Genomic DNA, 19,661 nt, shown 5'->3' with positions numbered 1-19,661 from the left:
TTATGACAACTTTTTCTACCAATACCTTTGTTCCTGGGCTTATCTACCTAAAAGGAATGTTGTAAGCTTAAATTGGTAATTTTTGTGAAATTCTAGAAAGCATCATGTCACATGTACACACACACACACACACACACACACACACACACACACACACATTCACCTATACATCGGTATGTCTACACAGACCACCTTTTGATTTTTAGTATATGACCAGCATGGCTATCTTTGTCGAGTGACAACGTAACTGCTTATACATTCTGGTTCTGGAACAAATGAGGTGCAAGCTAAGTATCAGACGAGGAGGCAAAAGGAGAAGAAAAATTTCTGGGCATCAAATGAACTAGGCGGCTGCTTCCTAGATCATTCTGGAAAAAAGGCTTCAAAAGGGAAATTCCCGTCTCTGATTTTCCTTCTTAGAGACCAGCAATCTTTTTTACAGTGTTGTGCAACAAGAGAAAATAGATACTCCCCGTGCTTTGGAGTGACTCAGGAGGTGCTGCTAATGGATATAAAAAGCTAACTGCCTCAGAGGCTGTGGCAGCCTAATCCATCGCTGCCAGAGGAGAGAAGCGTGTTTTATAGGCCCCGGGACAAGGGTTAAGTTTATCTGCTTAGCAGGAATCTCGGCTGGATGACTCACTTACCAGACAAAGTTTCTTATTAACGCAGAGAATTACAGATAGGGTTGACGTGGTGCTCCTTTGCAGGAGAACACCGACCTAATGTGAAAAGGACTATTTTATTTAAAGTTACTGCATTGTGCAGAGGCAGACACTGCAGTTGGAGGAGGAAACTATATCTTGAGAACTTCTGTAATAATAATGCACTTATATTGGAACATCCTGAAATTGCTTAGTACATTATAAAATTTCTTCTTCTGTGTATCCGTTAGCCAAACATGTGTCGTAGTGCCTACACTCATAATTATGATTGTCCGCAATGATAGTATCTATATTTTAAAAAAATGATTTGGTTATAGTTTGTCACGATCGAAGAACTGAAATGATGTTACTACTTATCACAGGGATGTACACATCATATTGATATATTTTCAGTGGTACTTAATCAGGAGAAGAGATAGATACATAGAAACACATTCTTCTTTGTGTTAGGTGATAAGCCTAGGTATCTCGGAAAGTTCCATTTAAATCAGAGAATATGGAATCCCATAGCATTCACTCTCCATCCTTCTCCTCTCTTTGTAGCTGGAAGTAGAAAGTGTCTTTCTATTTCCATGACCGTCTCTTTGCCCAGTATTTCTGCTTAGCATTCCATAGTCAACATGCTGGTCCTTAACAGGTGCTTAGAGTAGAAGTAAGATAATATCAGCTTCTTTTCTGGATCCACTAGGAACCTTACCTTCTCAACACGTATGTGACTGTATGTACTTTGCATATGAACAGCTGTGTCAAAATATTTTGAAACACATTAGGAAATAGGAGTATCTGAATTCAAAGTTACATTTTTAAATTACATTTTAATTCTATTTCCTCATCCATTTCTACTAGAGATTTTAGATGCCTGTAAACTTGACCCTAAAGATTCTGATTTTCTAAAGCATCCATATAAATAAAGGAAATTATTTCAGAAAGAGGAAATTATCGTTGAACAAATATTTTCTCCCAGATTGCACTCAGTTTACTATGATGCTTATGGAGATGGAATACATTTAGCAAAATATCAATAGCAAGTAGCATCGCTTCTACCTTAAAGTAAACCTGAGGATGATCAGGTGATCAGCTATTTTGTATACGTGTATTAGCCGAAGCAAACTTATTACATTGCAAGAAATAAGCTTTACGTAATTAATGTCACTGCAGTAACAGTTTTAACATTCTCATTTGGCATTATAAAATGGTCCAGTGCATATTCAGAAACCAGAGTGTTAATGACCAAGTGGGAAATTTGCAATCAAAATGTCTCTATTCTCCCAGAAGTTGGAAAGGGGATAATTAACATAAACTATTTATATTGCGCCAGATTGCAAAATCTAAGCTTTGCACTACAGCAAGCCTGATAGCCACCTGTTATAAACTGGTCAATAAAAACTGAGGAGAGTTTTATACCCCTAAACTTTGGGAAAATAATGTGCCCAAAGTACTACAAATAGCCAAATCCAATCCATCCAGACATGGAAACCAAGAGTTTCATTTATCATTTTAGACAAGAATATGCAGCTAAGACTTATTTTATGGCTGAAGCAAAAGCAAGAAATATTGTTTGGAGAAAACAAATCATCATGATGCAAGATAGGGTAATAGCTATTAAAAAATGATCACAAGTACAGAAGTACTCATCTTCTGGGAACAAAGCGTCTCTTACCAAAAGTCAGTCAGTTGGCAGAGGTTTTGAAAATTGTCTATTTTCAACTTGCTCAGTGGTGGGAATGAAAGAGGATGAATGAGGGATGAAAGAAAGAGGATGTGGGTTTCAGGTTCTGGTACCTCATAACCCATTTTCCACAGAATGGGAGGAATGACTGCTTAGTGCTCTTCCAAATATTCAGCTTTAGAAGGGCATCATGTATGTTACAGAAATTTTAGCCAGCGTGAAAGAAAAATATCTGGTGCTTTTTGAGTAGGATGATCAGGAATGCAGATTTGAATTTTTTTCATTCATCTACCAAGCAATCATTTAGCTTCGAATGGACGACATTTTCACAAGCTATAATATCCTTTCAAACTCTACTTCCAAATAGATAATGGTTTCTGAATATGATATAGGTCATACTTTGAGTTTTAATTTTGCACTAAATACCAGCTGTGTTGATGATGCTATGCTAGGTATTTGGGGATTTCTAAACCACAAATAATACATCTTTCCGTTTCTCAAGACCCCCGATGGTATGAGAGGTTTGCAGACCATAATTACCTCCAGTAGATTTATAATATCCATGCTATTTATACAGACCATGATTTTATGTAACTTTACTTACTCTTAAATATATTCCTGACTCTTTAAAGAATTTAATTTTCAGCAGAGATAATAGAATAAAATCATGTTAAAAAAAAGCACAAGTATGTGTTTTATTTATTCTATTCAACTCTCCTTGGCACTCACTTTCTGATATAGAGAAATGTAAATACATGCAAATTTGCTCTTGCCATCACTTTGTGTATTTACATGGAAGGAAAAATAACACATTTCCATATATATATAATATATATCACATTCTGCTTTTTGTTTATATGGAAAAAAATGTCCCATACCCAGGGGTCTCATTGATATGGTTTCAGAACCAATAGGCCAGTTAATCATGGAAATATTAGTACTCAGGACAGATCTGTGAGGAAAGACAACACTGTTATTACAACCAGGCTTGAAATATTTAACTAAAAAATGCAAAGCCTAGGGTAAATCAGAAAAGCATTTCATTATTCTGGGAATGAATTCAGTCATTGTCCTATACTCTGTCATGACCAGGGCATCTGAAATTAAAGTGTTTTTGGGGATTCCAGACAGCAGTATGAAAAAGCAAAGAAAAACTCACTGTGTGCAGTAAGATTTCTAAGGAGTAGAACTGGTCACAGCAGTCATCAGTGCCAGAAAGATTGTTTGGGGTCACATAGGAAGGATCTTTAATCTCTAGGTAAAGAATTTGAATTTTGATTTACAGGTGATGTTAATCTGTGAGAGAATTTTGAATGAAAAGTCATAATATAATTTAGAAAATTAGTGTAATGGTTGTGTGCAAGCTGAATTGAAGGATGGAAATTCTAATGATAGTAAAAAAAAAAAAAAGAACCAATTACAGGCTTCTTGAAGGATAACTCTTTTTTTAAAAATATTTATTTATTTATTTGGTTGCACCAGGTTTTAGTTGCGGCAGGTGGGCTCCTTAGTGCGGCTCCAGGGCTCCTCAGTTGTGGCATGTGAACTCTTAGTTGCATCATGCATTTGGAATCTAGTTCCCCGACCAGGGATCGAACCCAGGTCCCCTGCCTTGGGATTGCGGAGTCTCATCCACTGCGCCACCAGGGAAGTCCCTTGAAGGATAACTCTTTAGTCATCTTTTCCGTCAAGAATTTGAGAAATAAATAAGGACCTTAGAAAATAGACTTAAACTGTGTGCCTGGTGATGATGGGTCTTGTTTGCCAGAGTTAAAGCATGGAAACCATTACCATTCAGCTAACAAATGTCTGTTACATATTTACCAGCCACTCTGCTACATATTGTATCAATAGGTTGAAAGGTGCAAACTGAATGAGACAGGGTATCTGACTCTTAGAATTCATGGCCTTGGAAGTGAATGCCCTTGTAAGCAGGATAGGACAGGTGAGAAGCCCCTTGGAAGTGGACCTTCTCCAGCCTGAACCCTCCTTGTGCAGGTGGTAACTCAGCTGCATCTGGAAGATAGATTAGGAACTAACCAGAATCAGGGGAGTGTTTTGTTCTGAGTATTCAAGGTCAAAGGTAAAACTCTCAGGTTTGGGATGTCAAAGGGTAGGCAACACGGAAAGTCCTAATCACACGTGAACACTTGCACTGTTTATATGTGTTTCCTTTAACAAGCTAACAGAATGCACTAGTAGGGGGGGGCCTGCCTTTTGGGGTAGGCCTGTCTCTCCTGGCCTCCTCTGCTGCTGACTTGGTGCCAGTGTGTCAAGGACCTCTGGCAGCAAGGGTTTCTTCCAGTCTGTACAAGCTGAACTCCCCAGAGAGGTACAGGGACATGATAAGCTCCCGATGGTCAGTGAGGGTATGAGCTGCCTGAGCTTTTATGCTAAAACTTTTACTGGGGGATTATGGTTTCAGTCAGGAGTCTTAGCATAGATCCTTTTCATCACCTTCACAGTTTTCTGTCGAATGCAAACAAGCTTGTATACATTGCTCACTTGTCAGGTATAAATGTGTCCCTTCCTCTGCTTTTTTACTTTTTAGGCTTTTCTCTCAATAACATGTTGAAAAACAAGTTTTGTGGTAAACATGTTTATGACGTTTCTTAATAACGTATTTGCAGTTTGACAAAGTTGGATGAAAATGCTCTGTCCAAACAAGTTTGGTTTTCTTTTTTTTTTCGGAGGTGGAGTTAGGCATCTTTGGAAATACTTTACAAGGGAGGGTGGGGAAAGGGGATAGTTCAGACACTGAGGTTTGAAATCTTGTGATGTGTTCTGAGAACTAAAGTATTTCTAGAACATAAATGGGGTGGGAGTGGCAGATGTAACTTAGGAGTCAGTATAGGAGGAGATTGGACTTTATCTTGTAGGTTCTGGAAAGCCAGTACTGAAACAGAACATTGGCATGATCAGATGTGAAATGTAGAAAGCTTTCTCTCATAATCAGGTAGAAAACTGCTTGGTTATAGAAGGCCAGGCAGGAGGCCAGTGGAGTTATCCAGGTGAGAAGGATGATGCCTGAATTAAGGCTGCAGCAGGGAGGCTAGAGAACAAATTATTTGAGAAAAATCGGGAGCCTCATTATCTTGCCATTGCAAGAGGCATTATTTCTTTCTCACCCAAACAGGTTTGCATTAAACTGTGACTCATTGGGCCTTGTTGAAATTTAAATGGGATCCCTGTAGTATTGTTTCCACAGGCTGCCAAGATCCAGCCAGGTATATTCTGTGTTTGTCAGTACAGTATATTCTGATACCATAAAACCTGAGGTCTTTAATTTCTCTGGTGTTTCATTGTACTTCACATCAATCACTGGAATTATTTTATAGGCTTATTGAAACATATTTTGATATTGCTGGGTTGTTGGCAGTTTATTGTTTTTCCTCTATCTTGATCCATGATTTCCTTCATAGCCTGCATTGGGTCTTCCCTCTTTAAATTAGAGCATCAAACAATTGGACCAGAGAATTTCACCTTCTGTTTAAGCCTGACTGTTGTACAGTAAAGATCTTTGAAGGTTAAGGGAAGCTTAACAATAATGTCTAAATTTTTTGAGACCCTAGAGTTTAATTTTGTTAAGTTGGCTATGTTAATGTTACTTGTAATTCGCAAAGAGTAGGGTAAACGTGTCTTGGTTTAACATGGGATAGCCCTGGTTTATGCATGTATTCTTGGTGTAATTATTTATAATGTCCCCCTTTTACTTTCGAGAGTGTCTCAGCTTGTACATTAAATTGTATGGTCACCCTATCAGGGAGAGCCACAAAGAAATTGTCCATTTATGCATCTCCAGAATTCAGTTTCTGGAAAGTCAGTGCAATTAAAATATGCTGACAGCCACTGTCCCTGCTGTAGACTTCCTGCATGCTGTATCCAAGTCTTTTTGAGGACAAATGGAGAAAAACATGTCATTTGTTTATCAAAAGGTTTTTACTGCTATAATAGAAAAATGAAATTGCTTCTCCTTTTGGTGTTATATGTCCTTCAGCCAGTCTTGTCATGATTCTATTAAGGCAAATAACGCAAAGCCAAGTTTTTCATTTATTCTCTAAACAAAACAGACACAATTATTATTTAACCTGTTAGAGTGGAAACCAGAGAACCTCACATGGACTGTTAGAAGTGAAAGGGGTCTTGAAAAATAGGTTAGGGAATTTAGTCCATCCCTTACCTTTATGCATGAGCCACCTAAGTCACAAGGAAGTCATGTATGTGGTTCCATGGCTATTAAGGGAATATACCATACTATAGTCAGGTCTTCAATGTGTTAATCCAGGGTTTCAGGGTTCTTTTTTGCTACACATGATTGCAGATGAAGAGCCAAAAGCAATCGCTGTTCCACCACTTCCCTTTGCTAACAAAAAGGGTCCATGTAAAATACCCTGACTTGAATGTAGGACATGTATAGAAATCAATTAGAAATTGATTTTTAACATTTTTATATTACAGAATATGGCATCATAGGTATGTTCTTGTGTTATGTGTGCACAAATATATTATTTAAAATATTTTATCCGCAGAGCTAACAGGATTGTGACAACACATTTTAGAGTTACAAACACTGACTCTTTGATGGATCAGAACCGATAGAAAATGTGTTGGTCTCTGAGAGTAGCTTACATTCTTTAGAGAACGGTAGATGTGTTCTAAAATAAACAGACTTGCCCTGGAATATGTATGCTCTCTCTCTCAGTGCCCTCTGAAACTCGTGGTCCATCCTTGTTAAAAATCCCCTATATTCACAATGTCTTTACATCTAATTCCAACAGAAACTGGGCTTTTTTCTAAGGACAGCAATTCTCTGCAGCCATAGTAGTGCTGTTGTTTTGTTTTGTCATTTCTCCTGCTGCTTTTTCTGGAATGGTCCCCAGAATTAGGCGTGGGTGTCTTCACTCCTGTTCGCCATTTCTAGACCTGTGTGGTCCAAAACTCTAGCCTCTAGCCACCTGAGCCCTTGAAGTGTAGCTACCCTAAATTGAGATGTGCCATTACTGTAAAGTACATTGAGGATTTTGAAGACCAAGTGGGAAAAAATGTAGAATATCTCAATATTTTTTCCAGCTTTAATGAGATAATTGATATATAACACTGTGTAAGTTTAAGGTGTACAATGTGATGATTTAATACACATATATATTGCAGAATGATTACAGTAATAAAGTTAGTTAACAAGTCCATCACCTCACATGATTACCTTTGTTTGTTGTTGTGGTGATGAGAACTTTTAAGATCTACTCTTAGCAACTTTCAAATATACAGTACAGTATTGTTAAGTATAGTCACCATGCTGTCCATTAGATCTTTGGAACTTACTCATCTTTCAACTGGAAGTTTGTACCCTTTGACCAGTATCACCTTACTTTCCCCACCCCACAACTGCTGACAACTGACATTATCCTCTCTTTGCATTCAGCTGTTTTAGATTTCACACATAAGGGAGATCATACAGTGTTTGTCTTTCTCTGTCTGACTTATCTCACTTAACATCTCACATCCTCCAGGCCCATCCATGTTGTCACAAATGGCAGGATTTCCTGCTTTCTCATGTCTGAAGACTATTCCATCGTGTGCATGTATATTTATGTGTATGTGTATGTTACATATATATGTATATACATATATATGAATATATCTCACATATTTTTTAGTCTTCTTTACCCATTCATCTGTTGACAGACACTTTGGTTGTCTGGTTGTTTCCATATGTTGGCTATTGTGAATAACGCTGCAGTGAACATGGGAGGATGTTTGTGAACATGGGAAGATGGTCGTGACTTCTTGTGTGTGTGTGTGTGTGTGTGTGTGTGTACACACACTGTTTCTTCTGGGTATATATGTACCCAGAAGAAACAGAAGAGAGTTTGATTGCTGAGTCATATAGAAGTTGTATTTTTAATATTTTGAGGGACCTCCATACTATTTTCATAGTGGCTGCACCAATTTCCATTCTCACCAACAGTGTACAAGGGTTCCCTTTTCTCTATATCCTTATCAACACCTGTTATCTCTTATCTTTTTAAAAAATTTTATTTTATTGAAGTGTAGTTGATTTACAATGCTGTGGTCATATCTACTGTACAACCAAGTGACTCAGTTATACATATATATATATATACATTCTTTTTTATATTTTTTTCTGTTACAGTTTATCACAGGACATTGAATATAGTTCCCTGTGCTCTACAGTAGGATCTTGTCTTTTTGATAATAGCCATTCTAACTAGTATGAGGTGATATCTCACTGTGGTTTTGATTTACATTTCTCTAACGGTTAGTGATGTTGAACATCTTTGCATGTACCTGTTGGCCATTTGTATATCTTCTCTGAAAAAATGTCTCTTCACATCCTCTGCGCATTTTTTAATTGGATTGTTTGTTTTTTTGCTACTGTATGAGTTCCTTTTATATTTTGGATATTAACTTCTTATCAGAGAGATGGTTGCAGATATTTTCTCCCATTCCATAGGTTGCCTTTTCATTTTGTTAATTGTTTCTTTTGCTTTGCAGAAGGTTTTTAGATCTATGCAGTCCCACTTACTTGTTTTTGCTTTTCTTGTGTTTTTGGTGTCATATCTAAAAAATTGTTGCTAAGACCAATGTCAAGGACCTTTTTCCCTATGTTTTTTTCTAAGAATTTTATGGTTTCAGGTTTTATGTTTAAGTCTTTAATCCATTCCAAGTTAATTTTTGTGGGTGGTATGAGATAGGGGTTCAGATCTATTCTTCTGTATATAATTATCTAGTTTTCCCCACACCTCAATATTTTTAATACAGGTTACATGTTAAAATGATATTTTAGATATAGTACATTAAACAATATACATTTTAAAATTTTTACCTCTTTTTACTTTTTTAAATGTAGCCACTAGAAAATTTTAAATTGGATATGTGTCTCCTACTGTATTGCCATTGGACAGTGCTGTTCTATTTGATTCTTCGATTCCTCTTTTCCCCTAAAAACTCAAGCTCTGAATCTCATGTCGTCAGATTCTATCATCCTTATTGCTCATTGCTGTAGTCTTCATTTGTTATAATCCTGGTCATTTTCCTGCTTGTCTTGATGAAGTTAACATCTAGGTCACCAATAATTTTTTTCAACAGTACTGTTTTAATTCATGGTAAATTCCATACACACTTGAATGAACCTTCCAGTACACTGATCTCTTGTTTCCTTAAACTTATCCCCTCTAGTTATATTGTTTGCCTCTTTACTTCAGTTAATTGTATGAATATACCTAGACCTTGTCTATACCAAGATTTGTAAACCCTCCATAATCTCTGTTTTATCCATTTGACTCACCCGTTTGCCCCTGACTTCAGCAATTCTTCGACTCCACCGGTACTCTGATCCATTGACCATGCTCTTTCACTATCCTTCAACCCTTGTTTTATTTCTCCATTTATTCAACAAATATTTGAGACACAAACAGGTACATAATAATGTGCCATGCTGTATTCTAAACACTAGAGACAGAAAAATCTCTGCCATCATTTAATTTTAGTCTAATTAGAGTGACACATAATAAGACAAGCTAAATAAATAAAATATTTAGCATGGGGTTAGATAATGAGAGGTACTAAGGAGAAAATTTAAATCAGGGAATGGGGATATGATCTGTTGGCATGGAAGAGGGGAAAGTTTTTGATAGATAGTCAATGAAATAAGTAAAGAAGCTAGCCATGTGAATATCTGAGGATAATGCATTCTAGGAAGAAAGAACAGCAAACGCAAAGTCCTTGAAGTAGGAAGGACTCTTGTGTCTTCAAGAGATAGAAAGGACTCTTGTGTCTTCAAGAGATAGAAAGGAGGAAGGAATTATGATTGGAGCCGAGAGGAGGAAGAGAACGGAAATAGGTGAGACCAGAGAGACACCTGGATATCCAATATTTCAGGCTTTGATGTCTTATTAAGAAAAATCATTAGAAAACCATTGGAGGATTTTGAACAGAAGAGTGTCATAATCTGATTTACATTTTAACAGGATTGTTTTTGATACTGTATTGAGACTAGACTGTGGAGAAATAAGGGCAGAAGCAGAGATCTGTTGGAGGCTATTGCAGTGTTTCCCATGAGATATAACGTTGGCTCACATCCTCTGATGGATTTTGGTGGCCATGGTTGTGATGAGGTTGTAGGTAGTGAGGAGGGGAGAAATTTTGGATACGTACTGAACTTAGAACCAGTAGAATTTCCTGAGAGAATAAATAAAGGGGCATGAGAGAGAGGAGTCAAGAACGACTCTGGGAGTTTTGGCTGGAGCAACCGATGTGGGGAAGACAGTGGGAGATCGTGATTGAGGGAAAGATCATGTAACCTTGGAGATCTCTATTGGATTCCAAATGCAGATGTCAAGTAAGCAATTGAATATATGAGGCTGGAATTGAGGAGAGAGGTCTGGACTGAAGATACACAGTTAGGAAGTGCTGACGTTGATGGTATTTAAAGCTACAAGGCTGCCTGAGAACACCAAGGGAGGGGATGTAATGACAGAATAGAATTAAGGACCTTGCTCTGGACCACTCCAAAGATGTTAAGTTGGTTCCTGAGAAGACACAACCAGTGAGATCAAGGCAGTATGGTTTGCTGGAAGCCCATCTTTCTGGAAGAGACTTCATCCAGGAGGAGGTAAGAATAAACTTGTCAGATGTTGTTGATAGATCGAATAATGTCAGAACTGAGAACTGACCATTGGGTTTTGCAATAGGATGTCACTGGTGATAGTTTTTGATGAAGTGATGGGGCTAGCAAAGTTGTCTCTTGTCTGTATTACTGTGCTGATCTCTTAACGATCTCCTGGTTTTCTTCTTTGCCTCCACACAGTTTGTTCTCCAGACACCCAGCATGGTGACTTTTAAAAATATATACATCGTGTCACCCCTCTGCTCAAAATGGCTTTCCACTTAATGCTAATAAAAGTGAGGACTTTACCATGGCTTACCAAGGCTCTATACAGATCTAGCATTTAGATTTTAATGATTCCTCCTACTAATTTCTCATTCAGTTCTCACGACTAGCCTCCTGACATTCTTTGAAAATGCCTGGGGCCATGTCACTGCTTCAGGGCCTTACTACAGTCTGTTTTCTGATGGGTCTGGCTCCAGGTGTCTGTACCTGACTGGCTCCCTCATCTCCTTCAGGTCTTTGCTGCTCCTCTCTTACCTTTCCGATGGAGCCTGCCCTGGCTATCTTGTTTGAAGTGGGAGCTCTTCCCAGCCTAGCATTTTTCATCTTTCTTTTCCTACTCTCTTATCCCCCTGTAGTACTCGCCATCTTTTCACATCCCAATTAATATACTTATTTTCTATTTTTATTAATTGCATATTGTCCTCCATCTGTTTTTTTAATTAATTTATTTTTAATTTTTATTTTATATTGGAGTATAGTTGATTAACAATGTTGTGTTAGTTTCAGGTGTACAGCCAAGTGATTCAGTTATACATATATTGTCCTCCATTTGAATATCAGTTCCATGAAGGCAGGAGTTTTTGTCTTGTTTACTGATCTATCCTAAGTGTTTAGAATAGTAGCTAACACATGGTAAATGATCGATAAATACTACCCGGGGTAACACATGTGAAATAAGTTATTCTTTTCAAAAGCTACTAACTGTTAGAATCCTTGCCAAGTAGGGAAGTACTGTTTTGTAGGATTTAGATGACGTTAACTCAGCCTAATAATCAGCTCCTTGCCTCTCTGGTTATTTATTCAATTTTCCCTGATTTTCTGTGCTTCGGGGAAGCTCAGTAAATGCTTGCCGTCTGCCATGTCGCACACGCTGCGGCTGGCATCTGTGATTCATAGGCCTCCTCTAGATGGAGAGATATACAAGTACATCAGCAGTCGTAACAAAGTGTAACTGGGTGTGCTGTAAAGAATAATTGGTGGGTTTTGTTGATCAACCTGGTGCAGACACATGCAGATGTGGAGTTGGCACCAAGGAGAGGCGTATGGAATTAAAGGGCTGTAATGCTCACAGATCCTAGAGAGGAAGGCATACAGTGGGCCATGCAGGGGCCTCACGGGAGGAGGGCACAGGGTGTGAGCTTAACCAAGCAGGTGGGGAGCCAGCAGAGAGAGAAGTGCCTTTTGGGGGGTCTGGGTGGGGACACAAGCAAAAGCTTGAGAGGCTGTCACTGGTGTGTTTGAATGTCACTAGGTCAGTCAGAGGAGGGCACAAAGGGGAACTTGTGACAGAGACCATACTATCACCCTGGTGCACCTGGTCCTCTGTGCCAGGTGCTTACAGCCTGTTTGTGGGGATGCTGAGGCATCCAGAAAATACCGTGTTTTAAAAATATACAATACACTGGGTAATGTAAGAAGTAAATGCACAGGGCTTTGGATCCAGGTAGAAAAGGTATCCTGGCAGTCTGTAAATAGCCTGCTTTCGATTGAACACTCTTTCCCAGTGGCATTGCTGTCCTAAAGGCATAAATCTAGGCTTGTAAAGTCTATGTAAATATACAGGGTTGGTGTCTGTCTTCTTTCTTCTATCTCTGTGAATATCAGATGTCCTACTTCTAACCAGAGCTGAGGAACTACAGAAACCGCCCTGGGCTGGCTCCTCGTGCCCCCGCTGCAGCTTGCATTGATCCTCTAATGTTTTTGATCAGTCTGGATATAAATACTTCCTGTGGGGAAAATGAATAGTGATGAGAAGTAATCTCGCTGCTTCTTTATTCTGAAAAATTCAATGACTGGTTTACAGATATTGCTGATTCATCATGATATCCCAGTGTGGAAGATGTGGATTAAGTTTCAGCCTTAAAGGTTATGGGATCCCTCAAGGCTTAGAGTATAGTAATGAAAAATTGAGAACCTAAAAAAAGGATTCCAGAATCTGCATAGTGAATAAACTATTTTATCATCAGGCCTTGGTTCTGATGTGAATTTAGGATTATGTAGATAGGACTATGCCATGTGCTTTTTACTAGAGCCTTAGAACTTTCTCTACTTTATATTTCATATATAACTTCTTTTAGTGTCTTTCTCTTCAGTTTAAAGCAAATTCTCTTTAGTTCTTCTGAGGTCCTATGTAATTTCTGGGCCTTTTCCCCTCCAGTCTGGAGTGGCTTTACTAATAAGGTTTCCTAAACACGACCAGAAGCGATTACCGGACTTGATACCCCAAACAAAGGTTTGTAACTTTCGTCTGAAGACTAAGATGTCCCAGTCTTCACCCGTGTATTAGGAGTAATACATGCTTCCTAGAGTGCACGGCCTTCCTCTGCCTCAAATCTAATTCTCGGAGTTCTAGAAAGATCTCCAAAGAAAATATTAGATCCTCTAGATGTGTGGTATACTTGTCTTAAAATATTCTAGCTTTGACCTGAGCATCTTATTCAAAATAAAAGTTCAAAAGAATAAAAGTATATTCTCCCTATACTCTGAAAAGGTCAAAAATAGGAAACTCATTCCAAATTTCTTAATTTTTCTGTGTAGTTTACTTTTTTATGTTTTTATGGAATCCCATTCTGATTTATATATTCCTGTAGTATGGCGATTAATCTCTTTCTTCCCTAGGCTGACTAGTTCTTTCTTGCAGTGTCTTCACTTATTCATTCATCAGACATTTGAGGTCTTGTACATGTTAGGCACTATGCAGAGGACCAGGGCCACAACCGGTGGACCAGAGATGCACAGCCTTTGGCTTTATGGAGCTTAAGCCACTTACTGTTCCTCTAGACACTGAACAGGTTATACCGGTGCTGGGGTGACGTGTTACTCTTCTAAAATCATGCCTTCTTCAGACTAAATGTTATCTGAGCTTTTAAAATGTACTATTTTAAAACTAAAGGCCAAATACTTCCTATGTGTAAATAATTTCTATTTTATTCCAGGTAGAGTGATTATAACTGTCAGTTTTTATTGTATGTAAGGTTTTCTTATAATATTTTAACTAAGCCCTTCAGTCTTTCCTTTTTCCTGATCAGTATACCAGCTTTGACTCTGCTGATACATCACAAGGTCAGGCTGACCAGCAGAGGGAAAGAGACCAGGCAGGGCCTCTTTTTCATTCTCCTTAAGACCTTGGGCCTGCTGCCGCATGCAGGAGGAGACTGCTGCTCTGCCCCCTCCCACTGCCCTGCAGCCGTTCATTAACCATTGTCTTCTGTGTTAGGAAAGCATCACGGTAATTTTCTATACAAATATCATGGAAATGTATTTTCAACAACAGGGGAACATTGAAACAAACTATACTGTAGTCATGGGAAATGCTTTGCTTAAAGTGTTGAATGAAAAGAAAGAACATACCAAACGACATGTAACAATAATAAAAATAGTAATATAAATGTAATATACTGAAAATAATACAATAGATGAGTAGCTAACACTTTTTAAACAATCACTGTGTTGTGAACATGTTTTAAATGCTTTGCACTGGGCTTCCCTGGTGACGCAGTGGTTGAGAATCTGCCTGCTAATGCAGGGGACACGGGTTCGAGCCCTGGTCTGGGAAGATCCCACATGCCGTAGAGCACCTAGGCCCGTGAGCCACAACTACTGAGCCTACGCGTCTGGAGCCTGTGCCCCGCGACAAGAGAGGCCGCGATAGTGAGAGGCCCGCGCACCGCGATGAAGAGTGGCCCCCGCTCGCCGCAACTGGAGAAAGCCCTCGCACGAAACGAAGACCCAACACAGCCAAAAATAAATAAATTAATTAAAAAAAAAAAAAGCTTTGCACTTATTAACCCGTTTAGTTACCTCATTTAATCCCCCCAACAACCCTCTCAATTGGTAATTATTATCCAGTTTTTACATGTAAACATAAAAATGAGGTACAGAGAGTTTAGGCAACTTACTAGGTTCGGTGAAAAGCCAGTACAAGTCCTTAAGATACCTGGGTTCTAGGGGGGGCTCACTCACTGTTGGGTGAGCAAAGTGCCCACAGGGATGCCGTGAGGAGTGGATGGGAGAGGCACCAATTGTGAAATCAGGAAGACTTCCACATGGAAGGGACATGGAACAGAGTTTTAAAGGAAGAGTTGGCTAGTTTTCCAGGTGAATAGGCAGATGGGAAAACCTATTGAAGCCTGACTGCCACTCACCAATCTTGTGACTTAATTCCTTCATCTGAACAACATAAACGATGTCTGCCATTTCTTCATGGCTTATCTAATAAAATAGGGTACTGAGAGCTCTATGGAAGTGTTTGATGTTATTTAATTATTTTTTTTATTTATTTTTTTAAAAGTCCTTAAATATGTGACCGCTGGTTTTCCTTTGCTTTCTTAGGTAGATATGATTGTGACCTTGGGAGGACTTGCTGGGCGTTTTGACCAGATTATGGCGTCAGTGAGCACTTTGTTCCAAGCAACTCGAATCACTCCTTTGCCAATTATAATAATCCAAGAGGAATCTCTCATCTACCTCCTCCAGCCGGTAAGTGAGGATTAAATACAATGTCAGCGCTTTGCTTCCACAAAACCTGTAACGTTTTCGTACACAAGGAGAAAACATCTGCCCCGTTTATGTATTTGAACTGTGAGTGAAGTTGACGTGTTTGATTACTTGTGGCTGAATGGGAAACAGGTGGAGGAGAAGCCTCATTGTACTCAGAAAAACAAAACCAAAAAAAAAAAAGTTTTTAAATTAAATTGACTAAGAATTAAATTTAGCATTTTTGCATTTTGAGCAGCTGAATGTGAGTGCCACTTGAGAAAAATCTCAGCAGAGAAAGCACAAAGCTTGGCAAACATTTCAAATGGAATTCTTGTATATTTTCAGTGTTGTCGTTATAATTGGAAACTGTATTTGATTTTGTTAAGCACTTAAAGTCTTGAGCTTTTACTGTTCATAAGTTGCTTGCTTGTTAATTTCACTCTCATGATGATGTCATTCATTTCCAATGATAAACATCAAGGAAATTTTCTATCAGTGTAGTGCTTAGAACAGAATTCTTATTATATAAACATGTTTTATGAGGTTGATGAGTGTACTTCAGTTTGAAAAATGATTGTTTGGCAACATTTTTTAAACACAGTGGACAGTTGTTTTTCTTTTTCTTTTTTGCTTCTCAGTGTAATGTGCTACTTATAGCTTTGCTTTCAGTCCATCTGCTATTCATCATCTGTAGCTTGTCATTACCTAAAAACTGTTGTTTGGTTAATATGGCAAGTACAATGCATGCTTACCATCGTTCAGCCAGTTGTGCATTTTTTTCTGGCTCTTTGCATTGCCTGGCTTTGTTGCTTTCTGGAATACTTCCTGTGAGATGCGAAAAGGAAGCTGAAGAATTCGGTTTTCAAACTCCATAGTGTCCATTTATTTGGTCAACAAACAGTTATGGAGTGCCTGCTACCTATCTGTTGCACTGCTGGGCAATTGAAGATTAAACAGAAATAGTAACATATGTTCTTTACTCTCTAGTATATGTCTAGTGAAGAAGACATTTATAAAACACAGACAAAGCAAGGTCAAAAGGTTAGTACATAAAGATGATGAAAGATTATATAATCTGGTCATGGGTGTGTAAGGAAATGCTTCACAAAGGCACTCACATTTTATTTACTTAATTAATTCAACAATTTTTTTTTTTTTTTTTTTTTTGGCTGCTGTATGGCTTGTGGGATCCTACTTCCCTGACCAGGGATGGAACCCCGGCCCTTGGCAGTGAAAGCCTGGAGTCCTAACTACTGGGCCACCAGGGAATTCCCAACAAATATTTCTTGAGTACCTGCTATATGTCAGGTACTTTTCTGGGGACACAGCAGCAAGCAGCAACGACAACAAAAAAAACCCTTCCTTTCATGGAACATAGATTGTGTTGAGCTTACATTTCAGCAGACTCTCGAAGGATGAGTGGATGTCTGCTATTGAAGATGACGGGAAAGTCATTCCAGTTAGAAGGAGCCACTAAAGAAAGAGAGCTGAAGGGCACGTTGTGGCATCTACAGGTAATTCTGAGCAGCCATATGGAAAATATCAAAAGATCAGACTCAGAAGACTACTTTGGATCCTGCCTCTGAAGAGCCTTGAACTCTACATACTACAGTATGAACTTGTTTGCCATAAGCTATGGGAAGTCATTAGAAGATTTCAGTTAGCAGTCTGACATGCACAGATACGCTTCTTAGATTTCTAATTAGAGGTTTTTTAAATACCTGTACTTTCCCAACAGTTTCTGAAGCGTGAAACTCTCTACAGTTGTGAAGCATTGAGCTTTATTATTTTATAATGATTTTATGATGCTGTGAATGCTAAAATAGTCAACTGTAACTTGTCTCTATGTAAATACTCTGGCTAAGAGATAACTAGATGGAGTACAATGATTTTTGCAAAGTAAAATTGGAAGATTAACTGATAGCAAAAACCACATCTAAAAATGACTTCTGCTCTTAAGATCTTTTCACTATCTGTGGTATTCTATATCTTCATTGTATAATTGTAGACTTCCTAAAATGTATTCAGCTTGGGATTTCTTGGAATTCCTCCATCTATAGATTGCCGTCTGTCCTCAGTTTGGAAAACTCTCAACCATTATGTTTTCAAATATTGTCTCATCCCCCGTTTTCTTTCTCCCTTCTTCTGCAACTCCAATTAAGCATATATGTGATCCTCTAATTGTATCGTATATATCTCAGAACTTGTCTCTTGTATTTTCTGTCTTAATCTCTCTGGGCTGCATTCTGAAGTTCCTCATCACCTCTGCAATCCACTTCACTCTTCTGCGTTAGCTGTTCTATTTTGCTACTAAACGCATCCTTTCAGTAGCAAAGGCTATTCCTGCCACGATTCATCTCTCTTACAAGCTTTCCCTTTACTCACATTTTAAAAACTCTTAAAACATAATTGTCCTACTTCCTTTATAGTCTAGAAAAATTCTGATATCTGCAGTCTTTATAAGTCATCTATCTTTTATGTTCTCTTTTGCTTTTCTATTTTGTAACCTTGATTCATTCCGTATTTTGTGATTTTTAGCCATGACCTCATATTTCTGAGACCTTTACCTGTGGGAATTACTTACAGAAGGAGTTAAAAGTGAGTCCAAGGAGAATTTAGAGTGGACTTCCAACCCAGTTATTTATAGGCACTAATAACTTAGGACCTTTTGTTTGAGACTTTTTTGGACCATCTCGGTAGTATGTATTTTGAAGCTAATTCTGCTGGGAGTTTGACTTCCAATTACAGATGCCCAAGGAAGACTTGTTCCTCTTCTTAGCCAAGGTTTGGCTGGACAGCTTTCCTAGCATTCACATGGGAGTATCCTTTATATTCGTCTTGTCTCTGAGAATCTCCGCTGAAGTGGTGCAGTCTCCTTTTACACGCCTGCGGTGCTCGGGCTTGCTCTCCTAATGACCTTCCATACTTGGAGGCCTAAGCAACTGAAACTCAAGTTCATCTGATTTGGTAAAAATCAAATGCCTGTACGGTGAAAGGTAGATTGGTGTTCTTTTTCAATCAAAACTTAGTTTTTGGCTTTTGAATATTCTTTGAAAAAAAGAAAAAGATGTTTGATGCATTTTGAAAGATTCCCTTTAATTTTTTTCTAGCTTTTTTTATTGTTGTCGGTTGGCCAGGGTACTAATCTACCCTGTGTATGTTGCAGTGATAATTAACCCCCAAATCTCAGAGGCTTAACTGAGATTAAGCTTAATTTTTTTTCTCATTCATGGAAAATCTGGTGTGATTTGGGCAGTATCCTCCATCTTATATCCAAGCCAATTGGGAACATGTTGAGTCAGCAGGGGAAAAAAGGTTACTGTAAAGAATGGCACTGCATGTTTTTAAAGGCCAGGCCTGGCTGTGACTTGTGTCACCTTTGGTGGGAACACAGTTACACTGCCCCAGCTCAGTGTGAGGTGGTCTAAGAGAGGAAGGCTGTGGGCCGGGAAGATGACCGAGCACAGACCATTGTCTCTGTCAAAGACAGAGATTATGTTCTGTAACATAATCATCTTTTTTTTTTTTTCCATTTATGATATGTCAGAGTTTAATCGTTGAAGGAGAATCCCCAGTTCCCCAAACATAGTAATCATGGTAAGTGTGCCTGCATACACCATGTCCTCTAGAATCTCTCTCTGGTCATTTTGATTTTGTCTTACTGAAACAACTAGAAAATTACCTTACCCTATCAAGTAAGTATTACATAGTGTGAGGCAGAAAGTTCACGCAAGACCATACCCTCTCCATTGCATGAGAGGAGTGAGAATGTTTAGCACAGACTTTCCTCTGGGGGCTCAGTAGGGTTGGTTCTGCTCGTCTTTCCCAGGGGGCACATCCCAGGTCTCTGCTTCTCAGTCACTTTTAGTGAGAGGGTAGTTAGACAGCAATCAGGGCAACTGCAAAAGCCAAAACAAGTATGTTTGAGGGCTTA

At 38.6% G+C, this 19,661-nt stretch overlaps 1 protein-coding gene across 1 annotated transcript in view; it reads left to right on the top strand.

Annotated features, from left to right (window-relative positions):
* TPK1 (thiamin pyrophosphokinase 1) overlaps nt 1-19,661 on the top strand; it is a 358,113-nt gene that overhangs the window by 191,524 nt on the left and 146,928 nt on the right. Inside the window, exon 7 of the mRNA XM_061198139.1 lies at nt 15,581-15,727. Coding sequence (XP_061054122.1) covers nt 15,581-15,727 — 147 coding nt within the window. The remainder of the gene's footprint in view (nt 1-15,580; nt 15,728-19,661) is intronic.

The sequence above is a fragment of the Eubalaena glacialis genome, chromosome 8, assembly GCF_028564815.1.
Source record: "Eubalaena glacialis isolate mEubGla1 chromosome 8, mEubGla1.1.hap2.+ XY, whole genome shotgun sequence".
Classification (NCBI taxonomy): Eukaryota; Metazoa; Chordata; class Mammalia; order Artiodactyla; family Balaenidae; genus Eubalaena; species Eubalaena glacialis.
This window is presented reverse-complemented; position numbering and strand designations above follow the sequence as displayed.